The following is a 22,624-nucleotide window of genomic DNA, read 5'->3' on the forward strand; positions in this document are numbered from 1 at the left end:
TCTCCCCATAGATTTCAATGGAGAGTCCAGAAGAAAAAAAACACTTTTGTGCGCTAATCCGACAGGACTTATTAATATTTCACATTCCAATGTTCTTCACATACAGGAAAATGTTTTTTTCTTTTTAAATATATATTTCTATATATATCTGATGATGCTAAAGGGACAGATTGGGCATGCAGTTTAAAACAACTTTCCAATTTATTTTTATCATCAAATTTGCTTTGTTCTTTGGTGTTCTTTTTTGAAAGCTAAACCTAGGTAGGCTAAAACTGATTTCTAAACCGTTGAAGGCCTCCTCTTACCTTGTGCATTTGACAGTTTTTCACAGTTAGACAGTACTAGTTCATGTGTGTCATATAGAAAACATTGTGCTTACTCTTTTGGAGTTATTTATGAGTCAGCACTGATTGGCTAAAATGCAAGTCTGTCAAAAGAACTGAGATAAGGGGGCAGTCTGCTGAGGCTTAGACACAAGGTAATCACAGAGGTAGTAAGTATATTAATATAACAGTTTGGTTATGCAAAACTGGGGAATGGGTAATAAATGGATTATCTATCTTTTTAAACAATAAAAAAGTTCAAGTAGACTATCTCTTTAATGTAAAATATATAACTATACCTATATCTCTATATGAATCTATACAGGTATAGATATATACAGGTTTAGGTATATACAGATATATATATGAAAAAGTGTAAGGGTAGACAAGCGCACGAGAGGCACTCCTAGTGTAATATGTCTTAAAAATGATGCACTTCTAAGAAAGAAGAAATATCTGCACTCACTTGTTACCACCTCACCCACTATGAGGTATTTGTACAGCTCAGTGTTATGGCTGGTTTCTCTTTTGTATCAGCCCTCCAACGTCCTCCAGTAAGCTCAGTTCTTCCTGGATCTTTCTTTGTAGTTATAGTAATCCAGCAGCCTACTGCAGTGCAATTACTCCCAATAGTTCAAAGGGTTGAAAAAAGCCAGCATAGATATATAGGAATATCAATTTAAAGATACAAAGAAAATGTTACCCTATATAAAGAACATTGGAATGTGAAATATTTACAGTAAAACACATTATTAAATATTATTCTATACAGGTGGCCCTCGTTTTACAACGGTTCAATTTACACTGTTTCAGAATAACAACCTTTTTTCCAGTCATGTGACTGCATTGAGAAGCAGTGCATTTATTATAATAGCCAGTAGGTGGAGCTGTCTGCTTGTGTTGCAGCAAAGCCAAGCAAGCTGAAATTAATCAGTTTAACCAGACCTGAGCTATCGAGCAGATTTCAAAGGAACAAGATCTTCCTGTCTATAAATCAGTCCAGATTGGAATGCATAGAAAGAACTGTTTGCAGAAAAATGCAAGTGAAATCTGTGTTGTGTGATTATTTTATTAGGTTTATAATGCTGTTTAGCAAATGTTTTTGTTCATTTAACTTAGTTTAATTATATATTCTGTGTTGTGTGATTATTTTATTAGGTTTATAATGCTGTTTAGCATTTAAAGTCTTCATTTCAAAGCTTTAAAAATAATGTATTAGGTGTTACTTATGACAATTTTGAGAGGGGCCTGGAACCTATCTCCCTCACTTCCCATTGACTTACATTATAAACTGGGTTTCAATTTACAACGGTTTCGATTTTCAACCATTCCTTCTGGAACCTAACCCCGGCGTAAACTGAGGGCTACCTGTAATTATATATATATATATTATAGCCCTTTGCGGTCAAATACATGGCCATATACCATAAACCTTTGATCCCTTTTAAATATTTTGTATTAATATTTATATGATTATTTTTCTATCAGATAGTGTTAATATTAGTATAACAGTTTATTCTAATTGTGTTTGGGGCAACTTTTATTTTAGTCCTATCCCTAGAGTCGCGCTTACCTATTACAAGTTGAAAGTAAAGTTAGCGAGGTCACGATGTTGATATCGAGACTCCCACTACGGTTAGCGCTCCACTTGTTATCTATTCCTAAGTGTTTTAAACTGTTATTTTGTTAAGAAAATGTGCCTTGTTTTGCAGGTCTGTGGACACACCCCTTGAAAAGCTTCTTGAATGTTGTTGTTTATTTTACCTTGGATGCTGTGAGAAATTAGGGACAAATATAAACAAGCTCCTGAATATATTAACCAATCTTTGTGCAACATGTATGAGGGTGAGGGTTCTGAATTCTTTTGAATGCTCTCCAACCTTTTTGGAGGGAGAAGAGATAAAATAAATGAGTGCGTTGCTGTGCATTTTCAATTATTTATAATTAAACATTTTACAAAGAATTACATTTTGAGTTTAATATCCCTTTAAGGTAATGCTGTCTTAAAAAGGTGATTTATGAGGTCAATAAATTCTCACCTAGATTACGAGTTTTGCGTTAGAGGCTGTGTGGTGCTAACAAGCAGTTTATGCTCACCATTCACTTACAGACAGCGCTGGTATTACGGGTTTTTACAAACCAGACAAGAAGTGAGCGTTGAGCAAAATTTTGCTCATTACCGCACTCCAATACCAGTGCTGCTTACATTAGCGGTGATCTTGGGTAACGTGCATAGGAATCAACGGAGAGAGCCGGCTGAAAAAAAGTCTGACACCTGCAAAAAGGCAGCGTAAAACTCTTTAACTCAGCCCCATTGATTCCTATGGGGAATAATATTTTATGTCTACACCTAACACCCTAACATGAACCCCGAGTCTAAACACCCCTAATCTTACACTTATTAACCCCTAATCTGCCGCCCCTGACAGCGCCGACACCAACATTATATTTATTAACCCCTAATCTGCCGCTCCGGACACCGCCGCCACCTACATTATATTTATTAACCCCTTATCTGCCGCCCCCAATGTCGCCCCAACCTACCTACACTTTTTAACCCCTAATCTGCTGCCCCAACGTCACTGCCACTATAATAAAAATATTAACCCCTAAACCGCCGCACTCCTGCCTCGCAAACATTAGTTAAATATTATTAATCCCTAATTTGCAGTCCCTAACATCACCGCCACCTACCTACATTTATTAACCCCTAATCTCCTGCCCCCAACGTCGCCGCCACTATTCTAAATTTGTTAATCCCTAAACCTAAGTCTAACCCTAACCCCCACTAACTTAAATATAATTTAAATAAATCTAAATAAAATTACTATAATTAACTAAATTATTCCTATTTATAACCGAATACTTACCTATAAAATAAACCCTAAACTAGCTACAATATAACTAATAGTTACATTGTAGCTAGCTTAGGGTTTATTTTTATTTTACAGGCAAGTTTGTATTTATTTTAACTAGGTAGAATAGTTACTAAATAGTTATTAACTATTTAATAACTACCTAGCTAAAATAAAGACAAATTTACCTGTAAAATAAAACCTAACCTAAATTACACTAACACCTAACACTACACTATAATTCAATTAATTCCCGAAATGAAATACAATTAAATACAATTAAATAAAATTAGCTAAAGTACAAAAAAACAAACACTAAATTACAGAAAATAATAAACAAATTACAAGATTTTTAAACTAATTACACCTAATCTAATCCCCTTAACAAAATAAAAAAGCCCCCCCAAAATAAAAAAAGCCCTACCCTACAATCCTATTGGCAATCAGCCAATAGGATTGAGCTGGCATTCTATTGGCTGATTGGAACAGACAATAGAATGCCAGCTCAATCCTATTGGCTGATTGGATCAGCCAATAGGATTGAACTTCAATCCTATTGGCTGATTGCATCAGCCAATAGGATTTTTTCTACCTTAATTCTGATTGGCTGATAGAATTCTATCAGCCAATCGGAATTGAAGGGACGCCATCTTGGATGACGTCACTTAAAGGAACCGTCATTTAGTAAGAAGACTTCGTCGGAAGAGGATGCTCCGCGCCGGATGTCTTGAAGATGGATCCGGATGTCTTGAAGATGGCTGAAGATAGAAGATGCCGTCTGGATGAAGACTTCTGCCCGTCTGGAGGACCACTTCGCCCCGCTTCGTTGAGGACTTTGGCCCGGTTGGATGAAGACTTCTCCCGGTAAGGTGATCTTCAAGGGGTTAGTGTTAGGTTTTTTTAAGGTGGTATTGGGTGGGTTTTAGAGTAGGGTTGGTTGTGTGGGTGGTGGGTTTTAATGTTGGAGGGGGATTTGTAATTTTTACAGGTAAAAGAGCTGATTACTTTGGGGCATTGCCCCGCAAAAGGCCCTTTTAAGGGCTATTTGTAATTTAGTGTAGGGTAGGGCTTTTTTTTTTTATTTTGGGGGGACTTTTTTATTTTGTTCGGGGATTAGAATAGGTGTAATTACAGGGAGTGCAGAATTATTAGGCAAATGAGTATTTTGACCACATCATCCTCTTTATGCATGTTGTCTTACTCCAAGCTGTATAGGTTTGAAAGCCTACTACCAATTAAGCATATTAGGTGATGTGCATCTCTGTAATGAGAAGGGGTGTGGTCTAATGACATCAACACCCTATATCAGGTGTGCATAATTATTAGGCAACTTCCTTTCCTTTGGCAAAATGGGTCAAAAGAAGGACTTGACAGGCTCAGAAAAGTCAAAAATAGTGAGATATCTTGCAGAGGGATGCAGCACTCTTAAAATTGCAAAGCTTCTGAAGCGTGATCATCGAACAATCAATCGTTTCATTCAAAATAGTCAACAGGGTCACAAGAAGCGTGTGGAAAAACCAAGGCGCAAAATAACTGCCCATGAACTGAGAAAAGTCAAGCGTGCAGCTGCCAAGATGCCACTTGCCACCAGTTTGGCCATATTTCAGAGCTGCAACATCACTGGAGTGCCCAAAAGCACAAGGTGTGCAATACTCAGAGACATGGCCAAGGTAAGATAGGCTGAAAGATAACCACCACTGAACAAGACACACAAGCTGAAACGTCAAGACTGGGCCAAGAAATATCTCAAGACTGATTTTTCTAAGGTTCTATGGACTGATGAAATGAGAGTGAGTCTTGATGGGCCAGATGGATGGGCCCGTGGCTGGATTGGTAAAGGGCAGAGAGCTCCAGTCCGACTCAGACGCCAGCAAGGTGGAGGTGGAGTACTGGTTTGGGCTGGTATCATCAAAGATGAGCTTGTGGGGCCTTTTCGGGTTGAGGATGGAGTCAAGCTCAACTCCCAGTCCTACTACCAGTTTCTGGAAGACACCTTCTTCAAGCAATGGTACAGGAAGAAGTCTGCATCCTTCAAGAAAAACATGATTTTCATGCAGGACAATGCTCCATCACACGCGTCCAAGTACTCCACAGCGTGGCTGGCAAGAAAGTGTATAAAAGAAGAAAATCTAATGACATGGCCTCCTTGTTCACCTGATCTGAACCCCATTGAGAACCTGTGGTCCATCATCAAATGTGAGATTTACAAGGAGGGAAAACAGTACACCTCTCTGAACAGTGTCTGGGAGGCTGTGGTTGCTGCTGCACGCAATGTTGATGGTGAACAGATCAAAACACTGACAGAATCCATGGATGGCAGGCTTTTGGGTGTCCTTGCAAAGAAAGGTGGCTATATTGGTCACTGATTTGTTTTTGTTTTGTTTTTGAATGTCAGAAATGTATATTTGTGAATGTTGAGATGTTATATTGGTTTCACTGGTAAAAATAAATAATTTAAATGGGTATATATTTGTTTTTTGTTAAGTTGCCTAATAATTATGCACAGTAATAGTCACCTGCACACACAGATATCCCCCTAAAATAGCTATAACTAAAAACAAACTAAAAACTACTTCCAAAACTATTCAGCTTTAATATTAATGAGTTTTTTGGGTTCATTGAGAACATGGTTGTTGTTCAATAATAAAATTAATCCTCAAAAATACAACTTGCCTAATAATTCTGCACTCCCTGTAGTTTAAAAATCTTGTAATTTGTTTATTATTTTCTGTAATTTAGTATTTGTTTTTTTTTTGTACTTTAGCTAATTTTATTTAATTGTATTTAATTTAGTGAATTAATTTAATTATAGTGTAGTGTTAGGTGTTAGTGTAATTTAGATTTGGTTTTATTTTACAGGTAAATTTGTCTTTATTTTAACTAGGTAGTTATTAAATAGTTAATAACTATTTAGTAACTATTCTACCTAGTTAAAATAAACACAAACTTGCCTGTAAAATAAAAATAAACCCTAAGCTAGCTACAATGTAACTATTAGTTATATTGTAGCTATCTTAGACCTAGATTTGGAGTTTGGCGTTAGCCGTGAAAACCAGCGTTAGAGGCTCCTAACGCTGGTTTTAGGCTACCGCCGGTATTTGGAGTCACTCAAAATAGGGTCTAACGCTCACTTTTCATCCGCGACTTTTCCATACCGCAGATCCCCTTACGTAAATTGCGTATCCTATCTTTTCAATGGGATTTTTCTAACTCCGGTATTTAGAGTCGTGTCTGAAGTGAGCGTTAGACATCTAACGACAAAACTCCAGCCGCAGGAAAAAAGTCAGTAGTTAAGAGCTTTCTGGGCTAACGCCGGTTTATAAAGTTCTTAACTACTGTGCTCTAAAGTACACTAACACCCATAAACTACCTATGTACCCCTAAACCGAGGTCCCCCCACATCGCCGACACTCGAATAATTTTTTTTAACCCCTAATCTGCCGACCGCCACCTACGTTATCCTTATGTACCCCTAATCTGCTGCCCCTAACACCGCCGACACCTGTATTATATTTATTAACCCTTAACCTGCCCCCCACAACGTCGCCTCCACCTACCTACAATAATTAACCCCTAATCTGCCGACCGCAAAGCGCCGCCACCTATGTTATCCTTATGTACCCCTAATCTGCTGCCCCTAACACCGCCGACCCCTATATTATATTTATTAACGCCTAATCTGCCCCCCTCAACGTCGCCTCCACCTGCCTACACTTATTAACCCCTAATCTGCCGACCGGACCTGAGCGCTACTATAATAAAGTTATTAACCCCTAATCCGCCTCACTAACCCTATAATAAATAGTATTAACCCCTAATCTGCCCTCCCTAACATCGCCGACACCTAACTTCAATTATTAACCCCTAATCTGCCGACCGGAGCTCACCGCTATTCTAATAAATGTATTAACCCCTAAAGCTAAGTCTAACCCTAACACTAACACCCCCCTAACTTAAATATAATTTAACTCTAACGAAATAAATTAACTCTTATTAAATAAATTATTCCTATTTAAAGCTAAATACTTACCTGTAAAATAAATCCTAATATAGCTACAATATAAATTATATTTATATTATAGCTATTTTAGGATTTATATTTATTTTACAGGTAACTTTGTATTTATTTTAACCAGGTGCAATAGCTATTAAATAGTTAAGAACTATTTAATAGCTAAAATAGTTAAAATAATTACAAATTTACCTGTAAAATAAATCCTAACGTAAGTTACAATTAAAACTAACACTATACTATCAATAAATTAATTAAATAAACTACCTACAATTAACCTAACACTACGCTATCAATAAATTAATTAAATAAACTACCTACAATTAACCTAACACTACACTATCAATAAATTAATTAAATACAATTCCTACAAATAAATACAATTAAATAAACTTGCTAAAGTACAAAAAATAAAAAAGAACTAAGTTACAAAAAATAAAAAAATATTTACAAACATAAGAAAAATATTACAACAATTTTAAACTAATTACACCTACTCTAAGCCCCCTAATAAAATAACAAAGCCCCCCAAAATAACAAAATGCCCTACCCTATTCTAAATAACTAAAGTTCAAAGCTCTTTTACCTTACCAGCCCTGAACAGGGCCCTTTGCGGGGCATGCCCCAAGAAGTTCAGCTCTTTTGCCTGTAAAAAAAAACATACAATACCCAAGCCCCCCAACATTACAACCCACCACCCACATACCCCTAATCTAACCCAAACCCCCCTTAAATAAACCTAACACTAAGCCCCTGAAGATCTTCCTACCTTGTCTTCACCATACCAGGTTCACCGATCCGTCCTGAAGAGCTCCTCCGATGTCCTAATCCAAGCCCAAGCGGGGGGCTGAAGAGGTCCATGATCCGGCTGAAGTCTTCATCCAAGCGGGAGCTGAAGAGGTCTATGATCCGGATGAAGTCTTCATCCAAGCGGGAGCTGAAGAGGTCCATGATCCGGATTAAGTCTTCTATCAACGGCATCTTCAATCTTCTTTCTTCCGGATCCATCTTGCAGACCTCCGACGCGGAATATCCTGCTGGCCCGACAGACTAACGACGAATGACGGTTCCTATAAGGGACGTCATCCAAGATGGCGTCCCTCGAATTCCGATTGGCTGATAGGATTCTATCAGCCAATCGGAATTAAGGTAGGAATATTCTGATTGGCTGATGGAATCAGCCAATCAGAATCAAGTTCAATCCGATTGGCTGATCCAATCAGCCAATCAGATTGAGCTCGCATTCTATTGGCTGATCGGAACAGCCAATAGATTGCAAGCTCAATCTGATTGGCTGATTGAATCAGCCAATCGGATTGAACTTGAATCTGATTGGCTGATTCCATCAGCCAATCAGAATTTTCCTACCTTAATTCCGATTGGCTGATAGAATCCTATGGATGACGTCCCTTAAAGGAACCATCATTCGTTGTTAGTCCGTCGGGCCAGCAGGATGTTCCGCGTCGGAGGTCTGCAAGATGGATCCGGAAGAAAGAAGATTGAAGATGCCGTTGATAGAAGACTTCATCCGGATCATGGACCTCTTCAGCTCCCGCTTGGATGAAGACTTCATCCGGATCATGGACCTCTTCAGCTCCCGCTTGGATGAAGACTTCAGCCGGATCATGGACCTCTTCAGCCCCCCGCTTGGGCTTGGATTAGGACATCGGAGGAGCTCTTCAGGACGGATCGGTGAACCTGGTATGGTGAAGACAAGGTAGGAAGATCTTCAGGGGCTTAGTGTTATGTTTATTTAAGGGGGGTTTGGGTTAGATTATGGGTATGTGGGTGGTGGGTTGTAATGTTGGGGGGCTTGGGTATTGTATGTTTTTTTTTTACAGGCAAAAGAGCTGAACTTCTTGGGGCATGCCCCGCAAAGGGCCCTGTTCAGGGCTGGTAAGGTAAAAGAGCTTTGAACTTTAGTTATTTAGAATAGGGTAGGGCATTTTGTTATTTTGGGGGGCTTTGTTATTTTATTAGGGGGCTTAGAGTAGGTGTAATTAGTTTAAAATTGTTGTAATATTTTTCTTATGTTTGTAAATATTTTTTTATTTTTTGTAACTTAGTTCTTTTTTATTTTTTGTACTTTAGCAAGTTTATTTAATTGTATTTATTTGTAGGAATTGTATTTAATTAATTTATTGATAGTGTAGTGTTAGGTTAATTGTAGGTAATTGTAGGTAGTTTATTTAATTAATTTATTGATAGTGTAGTGTTAGTTTTAATTGTAACTTAGGTTAGGATTTCTTTTACAGGTAAATTTGTAATTATTTTAACTATTTTAGCTAATTAATAGTTCTTAACTATTTAATAGCTATTGTACCTGGTTAAAATAAATACAAAGTTACCTGTAAAATAAATATTAATCCTAAAATAGCTATAATATAATTATAATTTATATTGTAGTTATATTAGGATTTATTTTACAGGTAAGTATTTAGCTTTAAATAGGAATAATTTTTTTAATAAGAGATAATTAATTTCGTTAGATTAAAATTATATTTAAGTTAGGGGGGTGTTAGTGTTAGGGTTAGACTTAGCTTTAGGGGTTAATACATTTATTAGAATAGCGGTGAGCTCCGGTCGGCAGATTAGGGGTTAATAATTGAAGTTAGGTGTCGGCGATGTTAGGGAGGGCAGATTAGGGGTTAATACTATTTATTATAGGGTTAGTGAGGCGGATTAGGGGTTAATAACTTTATTATAGTAGCGCTCAGGTCCGCTCGGCAGATTAGGGGTTAATAAGTGTAGGCAGGTGGAGGCGATGTTGTGGCGGGCAGATTAGGGGTTAATAAATATAATATGGGGGTCGGCGATGTTAGGGAACCAGATTAGGGGTACATAGGGATAATGTAAGTAGCGGCGGTTTACGGAGCGGAAGATTAGGGGTTAATAATAATATGCAGGGGTCAGCGATAGCGGGGGCGGCAGATTAGGGGTTAATAAGTGTAAGGTTAGGGGTGTTTAGACTCGGGGTACATGTTAGAGTGTTAAGTGCAGACGTAGGAAGGGTTACCGCATAGCAAACAATGGGGCTGCGTTAGGAGCTGAACGCGGCTTTTTTGCAGGTGTTAGGTTTTTTTCAGCTCAAACAGCCCCATTGTTTCCTATGGGGGAATCGTGCACGAGCACGTTTTTGAGGCTGGCCGCGTCCGTAAGCAACTCTGGTATCGAGAGTTGAAGCTGCGTTAAAAATGCTCTACGCTCCTTTTTTGGAGCCTAACGCAGCCATTCTGTGTACTCTCAATACCAGAGTTATTTTTATGGTGCGGCCAGAAAAAAGCCGGCGTTAGTTTTTCGGGTCGTTACCGACAAAACTCCAAATCTAGCCGTTAGGGTTTATTTTATAGGTAAGTATTTAGTTTTAAATAGGAATAATTTAGTTAATGATAGTTATTTTTAGTTAGATTTATTTAAATTATATTTGTTAGGTGGTGTTAGGGTTAGGGTTAGACTTAGACTTAGACTTAGGGGTTAATAACTTTAATATAGTGGTGGCGATGTTAAGGGCGGCAGATTAGGGGTTAATAAATGTAGGTAGGTGTCGGCGATGATAGGGACGGCAGATTAGGGGTTAATAATATTTAACTAGTGTTTGCGATGCGGGAGTGCGGCGGTTTTGGGGTTAATATATTTATTATAGTGGTGGCGATGTCCGTTTTCGGCAGATTAGGGGTTAAAATGTTTTATTTTAGTGTTTGTGATGTGGGGGCCTCGGTTTAGGGGTTAATAGGTAGTTTATGGGTGTTAGTGTACTTTTTAGCACTTTAGTTAAGAGTTTTATGCTACGGCGTTGTAGTGTAAAACTCTTAACTACTGACTTTAAAATGCGGTACCAGTCTTGACAGGAGAAGGTCTACCGCTCACTTTTTGTCAGACTCGTAATACCGGCGCTATGCACGTGCCATTGAAAAAATAGGATACACAATTTACACAACTCTGGCCAAAAAAATTGAGTGGTATACCTGTACCTGCAATACTCGTAATACCTGCGGGCGTTAAAAAGCAGCGTTAGGACCGGCCAACGCTGCTTTTTAAGTCTAACGCACAACTCGAAATCTAGCCAAAGTTTCTTGTCAGGTTTTCCCATGTTTCTTTTAGCAGTAGAGCTGCTAGCTGCTAGTTGTTCATATTAGCCAGTGAACAGTTGGTACCTGTGTCTGAGTTGTGGATATTCTGCTAGCATATATTTTAAAATATCAATATAATAATCTTAAACACTCTAAAATGCCAGAACTAGAGCTAGAGCACAGGTGAAATAATCAGCTGATTAGTAACCATGGTTATTTACCTGTTTTCACCCAAGGTAATTCTGAAAATCTGACCTGTTAGTGTGCCCTGATGACTGGAATTGAAAAACACTAGAGGTTAAAAGTAATGATATCTAGTGCATCATAATAAAATTGGTCTAATGTTAACAGGGATTAAATTGATGAAATCAAAATGTTAAATGAAGAAGAATTTTTAAAAATGTGTTTTTTTAAAGTTTTTTTATTGGCCACATTTATTAAAACCCATTTGCAACATTGCAACTCAAAAATTACAAAATGCAAAGATATTTGTACTTGCCCACATCACATCAAGCTGCTATGGAGTCGTCATTATAATCAGTATATCGGCATTTACCTCATATCCATTTCCCTATTGCCACATAGAGTTCCACTGAGAAGGATACCAGCATCACAAAAACGTCTTTAAAATGTTACAGAACAGACCTATTAAAATGGGAAAAAATCCCCCACCGTAAACCAGTCTACATTAACATATACAAAAAAGGAACCTTAAAAAAATTATTACAAAATTAGACAACTTCACCAGCTTTGTGATAGTGAAATATAACAGTGATTAGAAATAATATCCAAGTGCAAAAGGGTCTTTAGGAATTCTGCATCCTTGGTATTGGTGTAGGTGAAAAATGTTGACCAAGCCCCCTGGAATGCCTGTGACCGGATAGTTTACAAGGGCAAGAGTCTTTAGGAGTTCGGCATGCTTGACTTTATTGTAGGTGAAAAATATGGACCACGCCCCCTGGAACACAGTGTAGGAGAAAAGTCTTGATCACGCCCCAAGGAATGCCCATATCCAGACAGTTTACTAGGGCGAGTCTTTAGGAATTCTGCATGCTTTGCCTTAGTGTAGGTGAAAAATCTATATTACACCCCCTCAAATGCCCATGGTCACATGGTCATTCACTTTTTGTGTCTCTAAGGTCACTGAAACACCTTCTGTGCTACCCAGCGAGACTGGTTTTCCTAAACAAAAGAGATAGGCAAATATTTTATACTTACAAACATTTACAATAACCCTAGTCAAAAGTTATTCTGAAGTAATCAATGACTCTAGACTAGTCATCAGAAGTAATCCTGAAGTATGCCCACAGGCCAAAATATTTAAATGAGATGACTCTAGAGTCATTCACTGGCTGTTCATGCTTGTGAAGTATTCAGTAAGGTAATCTGCTAATCATTCTGAAGTCATCACCCAGAATTATTTACCTTAGCTGATGACTTTATAAGCCTGATGATATCTGATAATGTGCAAATGACTTCTAAAGTAGTTTGATGATCATCAAATGACTTCAGGATGGTCTATAAAGCAATCCTGTTTTTCTTGGGAACTGTGTTTTAAGAGCGTTTCTAATGTTGTTGCAATGCATTTGGTAAAGTTACATCTATGCCTTTGTGTGATAAACCTGCACAACAAATGTAAGTGTTCAAACTTAAGAAAATGTCTGTTTCTTATGCTCAAAATCCAATAGAGGCAAGTAGTACTCCTTATCAACTGAGACACATGTATTGTATGTAGGGATTTAAGAGCCAGGAAACAAATGTAGGTTTTCAGACTATTCAAAGTGAAAATACATAGGAGACCATAAAAAAGCAAAGTTGTGAAAAAAAATGAAATCTAAATTGCTTAAAGTAAATGTAAAGTTTAATGAATAAGTGCCTGGTATCTTAAAATACTCTAAAACAGGGGCACTTTAATTAATTAAACTTTATAAACACGCTTATTTTTTAAAATATTTACCATTGCGGTGTAATGTTTACCATTGCGTTATGGTAAACATTACACCGATCCACCGATTAGCATTTTGATGACGATCCAGCTTCCTCCAATCGTTGCATGCCTCACGAGCTGGATGCCAAAGGGGGAACACAATGACTGGAAGAAGCCGGATTTGTCATCGATCTGCTAAAGAGAGCAGCAGCTGCAGTCGGAGGATCTGTGTTATGTTTCCCTTAATGCAAAGGTAAGTATTTTTCAAAATAAGCATCTTTGTAAAGTTTAATGAATGAAAGTGCCCCTGTTTAAGAGTATTGTTAGATACCGGGCACTTATTCATTAAACTTTACATTAACTTTAAGGCATCAAAAGCTCCATAGAACAGCATATACCGTAGTTTTTTTTTTTAAATCTATCGATCTATCTCTCTCTCTGACTGGCTGTCTGTCTGTCTGAGACAAAAAGATCTACTTGATTTAATCCTTTTAAAGCTGGAAACATATACTGTTCTGGCATTTAAACAGCATACTAAACACACCGCAATGTAGCTGCTTATAGTTACGAGTCGCTATTGAAAGTTTGTATGAAAAAATCTTACTTTTAACTTGAGCCAAATTTTCTATGCTAAAAGGCTACTGTGTAGTATTTTTCAGCAGATGCTTAATTCACTTGACATTTTACAGGCCAAAGTAAGAAAATGATATCTCACGCTATGCCCTTAATGGGAGCTATATAAGTTATAGTAATACATTTGGTTATATTTATAAATATGAAGCAACTAATCAAGCAAGAATTACATCATGCACTGATGATGTGTTTTCTACTTTTACCTACATACTGTTATTTCTAGTAATTAGTCTGAGCCAAATTCCTTTCCACCTATTCAATAGTTGGCTAAATATTAAGATTTAATTTCCTGTGTTTCATTAAATGCTGTAATACAATAAATATTGTCAAAAATAAATGGATCTGTAAAATGTTTTCTTCTGTACTCCAATGACCCTTCTGCTTTGTGTGTATTCATTAGTTTATTTATTATTATAGAAATATACCTAATCAATTTTTTATATATATATATATATATATATATATATATATATATATATATATATATATATATACATATATACAAAGTTTTCCAAGATGTATCCCAGAGCCGGCCAGAATCCCCAGAACACAAAGCAGGCTTACACAGGTAAGTAACAAATAGAACAACCTTTAATCAAAAGATAATACGAATTGGCTTGTTGCTATTTCCTTTTAATTAAAGGTTGTTCTATTTGTTACCTACCTGTGTAAGCCTGCTTTGTGTTCTGGGGATTCCGTCTGGCTCTGGGATACATCTTGGAAAACTACATTACTAATTGGCAGTGCTCCAGGGAGTTGTTCTGGCTAGTGTGTGCCATTCATACTGGACGTGTGTGTGTATATATGTATGTATATGTAGATATATATATATATATATATATATATATATACACATATACACAACAACATTTAAAATTAGGGGGAGGTAAAAGGTGAGTTTAAAATCCTCCACTACGCACAAAATATAAATTGTGTAGTTCTTTAACACATCTAGACAGGCCAGAAGGCTTGTTTTTCCCACAGAAAACCTCTGAATTACATTGGTTCCAATTCAGCAAAGGATTCTGGGTAAGATATGCAAATTAGGTTCAAAATGACACCTTTTTACTTCAAGTCTGCTTTTCAGCAGATTCCCTTTACGCCAAAACATCTCTGTTCACACAGCTTATAAACTTAGCTAGGTAATCACTGCACTAACCCTAGCTAAGCTTATAAGCTGTGTGAATAGCGATGCTTTGGCGTAAAGGGAATCTGCTAAAAAGCAGACTTGAAGTAAAAAGGTGTGTCATTGTGAACCTAATTTGCATATCTTACCCAGAATCTTTTGCTGCATTGGAAACAATGTAATTCAGAGGTTTTCTGTGGGAAAACAAGCCTTCTGGCCTGTCTAGATTTGTTAATGAACTACACAATGAGTTATTTCTCTCTCTCTCTCTCTCTCTCTCTCTCTCTCTTTTCCTCTTTCTCTCCTCTCTCTCTCCTCTCTCTCTCTCCTCTCTTTCTCTTTCTCCTCTCTCTCCCCTCATTATTTAGACAGCCTCCGGGGTGCACTCCCAATCATAGCAACATATTAGTAAGTAAAGAAGGCACTCTCCGTTTCACAATATACCATTTCATTTATACCGCATAAATTAAATGGTATATTGTGAAACGGAGAGTGCCTTCTTTACTTACTAATATATATATATATATATATATATATATATATATATATATATATATATGTATACTGTATATGTACACATATATATATCGTAAATTATATGGTAACACCATAAACTGACATACAGTAAGTACACTGCTGGACCCCACAGAGAAAGTTCCTTTTAGTAGACAGTGATAACTTTTTATTAATGGACCTACCTATACATAAAACAAGGTTTTGTATTCCCTAAGATTCCAAGACCTCAAAGGTATCTTCTTGAGATGTTGGTAATGGCTGTCTGTACAGGTGTTCCATTTGTTTTATATTAAACCGATACATAGTTAATAAAACACTGTTTGTCAAAAAGAATTTGACTAATTAAAAAGGGGTCTTTATTAAGTACAACTATATTTTATATATATACATAATAAGCATTGATTGCCCTTTAAAAGACAAAGAGGGTAAGGAAGCCTACATATGCAGTTGCCGTACATCCTAGTTTCTCAACCTGTGGTACATGTACCCCTGAGGGTACTTGTGGCATTGGCAAGGGGTACTCCAGGAACTGGCATTAATTCATGTTTACCTTATGTATTGTTGACATATCAAAGAAAGTTGTGTTTCTCATTTCTACCCACAAGCACTGCTAACAGATCAGAGTTTGAGTAATTTCCTGCCTAGGTTGGACCACTGATCAATCACTGATTCACCTCACATTAGTAAAACCTTGGATCCTAAATTGTTAGTGACATATGAGGGCTGGAGTTGAGCTTTACTGATATGAACAAAGAAAGTGTATTACTGTGACCAAGTGTCAAAGAGACAAGTGCCAGATAATTGTGCCACTGTGATATAGGTATACTGAAGTATGCCGCATTAAAAACGAGACAGATAAACTGTGTATGAAATGGTTTTTGAAAATAGAAAGATGGTACTATAAATATTAATTTCCTCATCATGTAGTATAGAGTTTATTTCCCTCTTTTTCTAATGATACAAGCAAATTAATTGCATACAATTATTAATGTCAATGGACTATATGTCTGTGTTTTATGTGTTTATTATTCTCTGTTGTAATATTGCCAAATATTAACTTCTGGAAAACATAAAACATGTATCTGACATTCCCATATATTTACTTCATTAACATATCTAATACGAGCTTGATTTCCATTTTTGCTCATGGAAAAGATCAATAATGTTTGTGCTATAGATGGGGTACAAAGGAAACAACTATATGCCCACAGGGGTACTTGCTATCAAAAGGTTGAAAAACACTGCCGTACATTACATATCTGGCGCATGAATATAAAGGACTCTAAGTAATTAGATGAGCATAAAGTCAGTCCTTAGTAATAGTTTCTCAATAATGTTAGCTGTAGGTGTATTAAATGGACCTGTATGATGTAGATCTTATGTTCTAGATAGCTAGCTTAGTGCCTACTTTATCATAGTGTGTTATGAAGGCTGTGAGAAATTATTGCCATCTGGGTTTCCCATTTCTGAACGCTATATACGTAACACCTATGTTAATATATATTATTGTGTAGTGGTTATTTTGTACTGCCTACATATTTCGTAACAGGGTATTCCTTGTATTGGATGAGATATACTACAATATTACATTTGTAGGTATATGATCTTTTAGTGCATATGTTGGTATGCTGTTTGGAAAGTGGTTTGAATATAGATGTGTTGCCTTGTGGTACACTTCCTTCTGTGGCAGTATATTTGTTTGGTATACTCGAATTCTCCATTCTTTTGCCATATTGAATGTCTTTGCTGAATAATAGGGTCACAAAGGGTGGATAGTTGTTGGCCCCTTGTAATTCATCAGAGAAAATGCTGTAGTAATATATAACTTTATAAATTACTGATTTTCCCTTTTTACATGGCTGGTGGAAGTTGGAACTGTGGTGGTATTAGTTGTAGTTTGTTGATTTCTTTTTTGTTGCATTCAATAATTTGACATTTTTGGTATGTGAGGTTAAGGGTAACATTAATAGTGGGATGAATCAATGGTTTCTAAAAATAAAATAAAAAATGTTGGCTTAACATTCCTCTTCCATTTGCCCACAAAATAATTGTCATTTTCTGCTTGATGTTTTTTTTTCTGGTTGGGGGTGTAATCTGAATTTCTGAGGCTTTAATGCTATGCGTAGCTGTCAATATTAATAATTTCGATATTATGAAAGTTGATAGGTGAAATGTAACCTTATAACTAGTGATTGTTGTAAATGGTGTGTTGGAGTATGTTATGTTGTTATCTATCTTCAGGGACTTCTCATTGGTTATTATCACTGTAGGAAATACAAAAGGGGCACTAAACATAGAACTTTTCTTTTTATTATTAACAATGAGGGCCCAATACTCAGAGAACTCACAGCATATAGAGAAATTGTCAGCTTTTTTTATTGTAAAATAAGTGTCCCTCCTTAACATAAAGCATATTAATGAGAGGCAACTTATAAACTTAGACCAAAGAGAACTGCGCCCTTTCTTAGTGTAAAAGTTCTTAGCAACCCTGACCTCAGGTTTAATATTATTATTTATATTATAATTATTATCATATTTATATTGGTTGTTTAGGGCAGGACCTGTTTGTTTCATTATCACCTCGAAAATCTGCCCTGGCACTTAGATTTGAGCCCTGACATTGCTGCTTTCACAGATCAGAAGAGCAGGAGAGCAGTAAACCTCAGTGGGATGTATAAACAACCTGCTAAACAATCAATATGAAGAATTACTATGGACCTTTTCACTTTGCAATAATGAAAAATATATTTAGTGACCCTTTAGAATGTTATCTAATACCCAATTTCTTTAATTTATGCTAAAAAAATTACCACTTAATCACAATTAAGCTAAAATATTGTAGTAACAGCCACACCTCTGGTATTAATATGTATTGAAGGCTTTTCCCCCCTTAAAATTTGCCATGTATTGTAGTAATATGGAATGTTTACCACATGCCAATAATTAAAAAACTCAATCATTAATTTCCCATAATTTGTTAAGAATGTAAAAACTTTGCATTGCACTTACATTAATTATTTTGCCTGCTTTTCCTGTAATATAACACTGAAAATTGTAGGATATCCACTCTCACACTCCTAAATGCTGCACAATGATTGGTTGGTATGTGCAGGAGCTGATATATATCTCTCCCTTATTGGCCACAGGAAATTAAAGGGACATAATACTCATATGCTAAATCACTTGAAACTGATGCAGTATAACTGTAAAAAACTGACAGGAAAATATCACCTAAGCATCTTTATGTAAAAAAGGAAGATATTTTACCTCACAATCTCCTCAGCTCAGCCGAGTAAGTTCTGTGTAAAAAGTTATACTCAACTGCTCCCAGCTGCAGGTAAAAAAATTAAAAAAAATGAAGAAATGAACAGCAGCCAATCAGCATCAGCAGTGCTGAGGTCATGAACTTTTACTGTGATCTCATGAGATTTGACTTGACTCTCATGAGATTTCATTGTAAACTTCCTTTACCTGATTGGTGAAATAAGATGAGAGTGCACAATGCTCATCCCTTCAGATGTCCCAGGACAGACACACTAAAATGCTGCTTAGAAATCCTTTACAATGGGAGGTGGCTACTGAGGAACTTTTGAGGTAAAATATCTTTCATTTTTACATAGAGTTGTTCAGGAGATAATTTCTAGTCAGCTTTTTACAGCTATGCTGCATCACTTTCAAGTGTTTAAACATTTGGGTATTATGGCCCTTTAAGCAAGGTAAACAGCAAGTGTATTTTCATAGGGTGTGTGAAGTTTTCTAAATTACAGTTTTAAATGCTTTTAAATAATTTATTTTGTCTTCAGGTTGTTTGTAATGCAGCAAATAATTCCTGATGCATAAATAAAAAAAATGACTTTAATGTCTCTTTAATTTCAACTGAAAAATGATTCTGTTACATGCAGCAGAGAGAGAGACTATTTCTGGGTGTAAATATAACTGCTCATACTCTGTTTACTGTTATCTTTGCTTGTTTTACTTATTGAAAGTTTTTGATGAAGGACACAAGTTTTCCTGATGAATTATATGTATTAGAATGGAACAAGGAACATAGCATTTAGTATATCTAACTATATGTTATTTTTATTCTATAGCCAGCTGCCTTGTACTAGTGAATCATGCGACTTTGATGACCCTAAATTGTTCCAAAATATTGAAAGTGATAGCGTAAGTATCCAATTTTTTTCTTTCATGATTCAGATGGAGCATGCAATTTTAAACAACTTTCTAATTTACTTCTATTATCAAATTTTCTTTGTTCGATTTGTATGTTTTGTTGAAAAGCAGGGATGTAGCTCAGGAGCGTGCACGTGTCTAGAGCACTATATGACAGCAGTTTTGCAATAATGTTATTCATTTGCAAGAGCAATAGATGGCAGCACAATTTCCTGCAATGTAACTGATTTGTTCAATATATTCTCACTACATTTAAATGCAAATGATGTGAGTTAAATTGGTTTGTAGCATTTATGAAATGTTTTTACATTATTGTTTACCGTGGCAGACTGCAGATTTTTTAATATAATTTAATATATTTCTCTTAAAGTGTCAATTTAAATTTTAATCATAATTTGAATTTATCTTATATTTTAGGCAATTACTCCCTCTATTTCAAGGTTATTCGTTTTATTAGACCGAGGAAAGGCTCAGAATATTTTAAGCCAATGTTAATGTAACATGAAAACATTATAATATAATCCTATAAAAACTATCACACTGTAGGAAAATATTTTGAAATATAGGAATTTTGCTTTGGTTGTATCCTCCAAAATGTACCACCACAATTAAACTACCTGTCCACCAAAACTGTAGTAAACTGCCACTATTTAAATGTGTCAATGGAATATATGTTATGCATTCCTTGTTCTTCCTGCAATACAAAAAATCTACACAATTTTCAGAAGTAGTTTTTTTAAGCTGCTCTCCATTAACCTTGTGGAGAGACTGATCTTGGTGCTTGGAGCATAGCACTTTTGCTGAACTGCTCTCCATAAACCTGGTGGTGATGATCTTGGTGCATGGAACATGGCACTGTTGCTGAGCCGCTCTTCATCAACCAGGTGGTGAGGCTGATCTTGATGCATGGAACATGGCACTGTTGCTGAGCCTCTCTCCATCAACCAGGTGTTGATGATCTTGGTGCATGGAGCATTACACTGTTGCTGAGCTGCTCTCCATCAACCTGGTGGTGATGATTTTGGTGAATGGAGCATGGCGCTGTTGAATTGTTTTCCATCAACCTGGTGCTGAGACTGATATTGGTGCATGGAGCATGGCACTGTTGCTGAGCTGCTCTCCATCAACCTGGTGGGGAGGCTAATCTCGGTGCATGGAGCATGGTACTGTGGCTGAGCTGCTCTTCATCAACCTGGTGGTGCGACTGATATTGGTGCATGGAGCATAGCACTGTTGCTGAGCTGCTCTCCATCAACCTGGTGGTGATGATCTTGGTGCATGGAGCATCGCACTGTTGCTGAACTGTTCTCCATCAACCTGGTTGTGATGATCTTGGTGCATGGAGCATGGCACTGTTGCTGGGCCGCTCCACATCAACCTGGTGGTGATGATCTTGGTGCATGGAGCATGGCACTGTTGCTGAACTGCTCTCCATCAACCTGGTGGTGATGATCTTGGTGCATAGAACATGGCACTGTTGCTGAGCCGCTCCCCATCAACCTGGTGGTGATGATCTTGGTGCATAAAGCATGGCACTGTTGCTGAACTGTTCTCCATCAACCTGGTGGTGATGATCTTGGTGCATGGAGCATGGCACTGCTGCTGAACTGTTCTCCATCAACCTGGTGGTGAGGCTAATCTTGGTGCATGGAGCATGGCACTGTTGTTGAGCCGCTCCCCATCAACCTGGTGGTTATGATCTTGGTGCATGGAGCATGATACTGTTGCTGAACTGCTCTCCATCAACCTGGTGGTAATGATCTTGGTGCATGGAGCATGGTACTGTTGCTGAACTGCTCTCCATCAACCTGGTGGGGAGGCTGATCTTGGTGCATGGAACATGGCACTTTTACTGAGCCTCTCTCCATCAACCAGGTGGTGATAATCTTGGTGCATGGAGTATGGCACTATTGTTGAACTGTTTTCCATCAACCTGGTGGTGAGACTGATATTGTTGCATGGATCATGGCACTGTTGCTGAGCTGCTCTCCATCAACCTGGTGGGGAGGCTGATCTTGGTGCATAGAGCATGGCACTATGGCTGAGCTACTCTTCATCAACCTGGTGGTGAGACTGATATTGGTGCATGGAGCATAGCACTGTTGCTGAGCTGCTCTTCATCAACCTGGTGGTGAGACTGATATTGTTGCATGGAGCATAGCACTGTTGCTGAGCTGCTCTCCATCAACCTGGTAGTGATGATCTTGGTGCATGGAGCATGGCACTGTTGCTGAGTTGCTCTCCATCAACCTGGTGGTGATGATCTTGGTGCATGGAGCATGGCACTGTTGCTGAACTGTTCTCCATCAAACTGGGCGTGAGGGTGATCTGGGTGCATAGAGCATGGCACTGTTGCTGAGCTGCTCTCCATCAACCTGGTGTTGAGGATGGCACTGTTGCTGAGCAAACAAGATTTTGGGGTGGTAGCTTTATTTATTTGTTGGTTGTACTTATTTGTATCCCATTGGTTGCCAGAGAAGGAATATTGTGCCAAAGATTAATCACACTTTAATTGATCAAACACAGTATCCTCTGTCCGTGTTACTTTTTTAGCTGTAAAGGTGCTGATGGTCTTTTGACAGTTAAACAGCGGTATTATTTACATACCCCACAGCAAAATATAATCTGATATGTTTGAGGCCAGAGGCTTCCAGTATATATCAATAGAATTACTTTACACTGTTTCAATGAGAGTACAAATCAGAGCATCAGTGGAAAATGCAGGTGAAATTTTTCTTAAAAGAAAAATAAATTTCTAGTTGAAGTCACACATTAAAGGCAATACATTACTTTAGATTCTCTAGACAGATAAATTATTGTTTTTTTTCATCGATCCTAATGCTTATGACTTTTTGCTTTGTAGTTTTAAAAATTCAGTTTCAGTTTATGGGGCCTATTTATTATGGTGCGAGCGGACATGATCCTATATAGCGGATCATGTCTGCTGCACATCGATAAATGCAGACAGCATACACTGTCAGCATTTGAT

At 37.3% G+C, this 22,624-nt stretch overlaps 1 protein-coding gene across 1 annotated transcript in view; it reads left to right on the top strand.

Moving 5' to 3' along the window:
• The window catches only part of ATP8A2 (ATPase phospholipid transporting 8A2), a 1,256,305-nt gene that overhangs the window by 108,338 nt on the left and 1,125,343 nt on the right, over positions 1–22,624 (top strand). Inside the window, exon 14 of the mRNA XM_053705572.1 lies at positions 19,554–19,626. Coding sequence (XP_053561547.1) covers positions 19,554–19,626 — 73 coding nt within the window. The remainder of the gene's footprint in view (positions 1–19,553; positions 19,627–22,624) is intronic.

Source organism: Bombina bombina, chromosome 3 (assembly GCF_027579735.1).
Source record: "Bombina bombina isolate aBomBom1 chromosome 3, aBomBom1.pri, whole genome shotgun sequence".
Classification (NCBI taxonomy): Eukaryota; Metazoa; Chordata; class Amphibia; order Anura; family Bombinatoridae; genus Bombina; species Bombina bombina.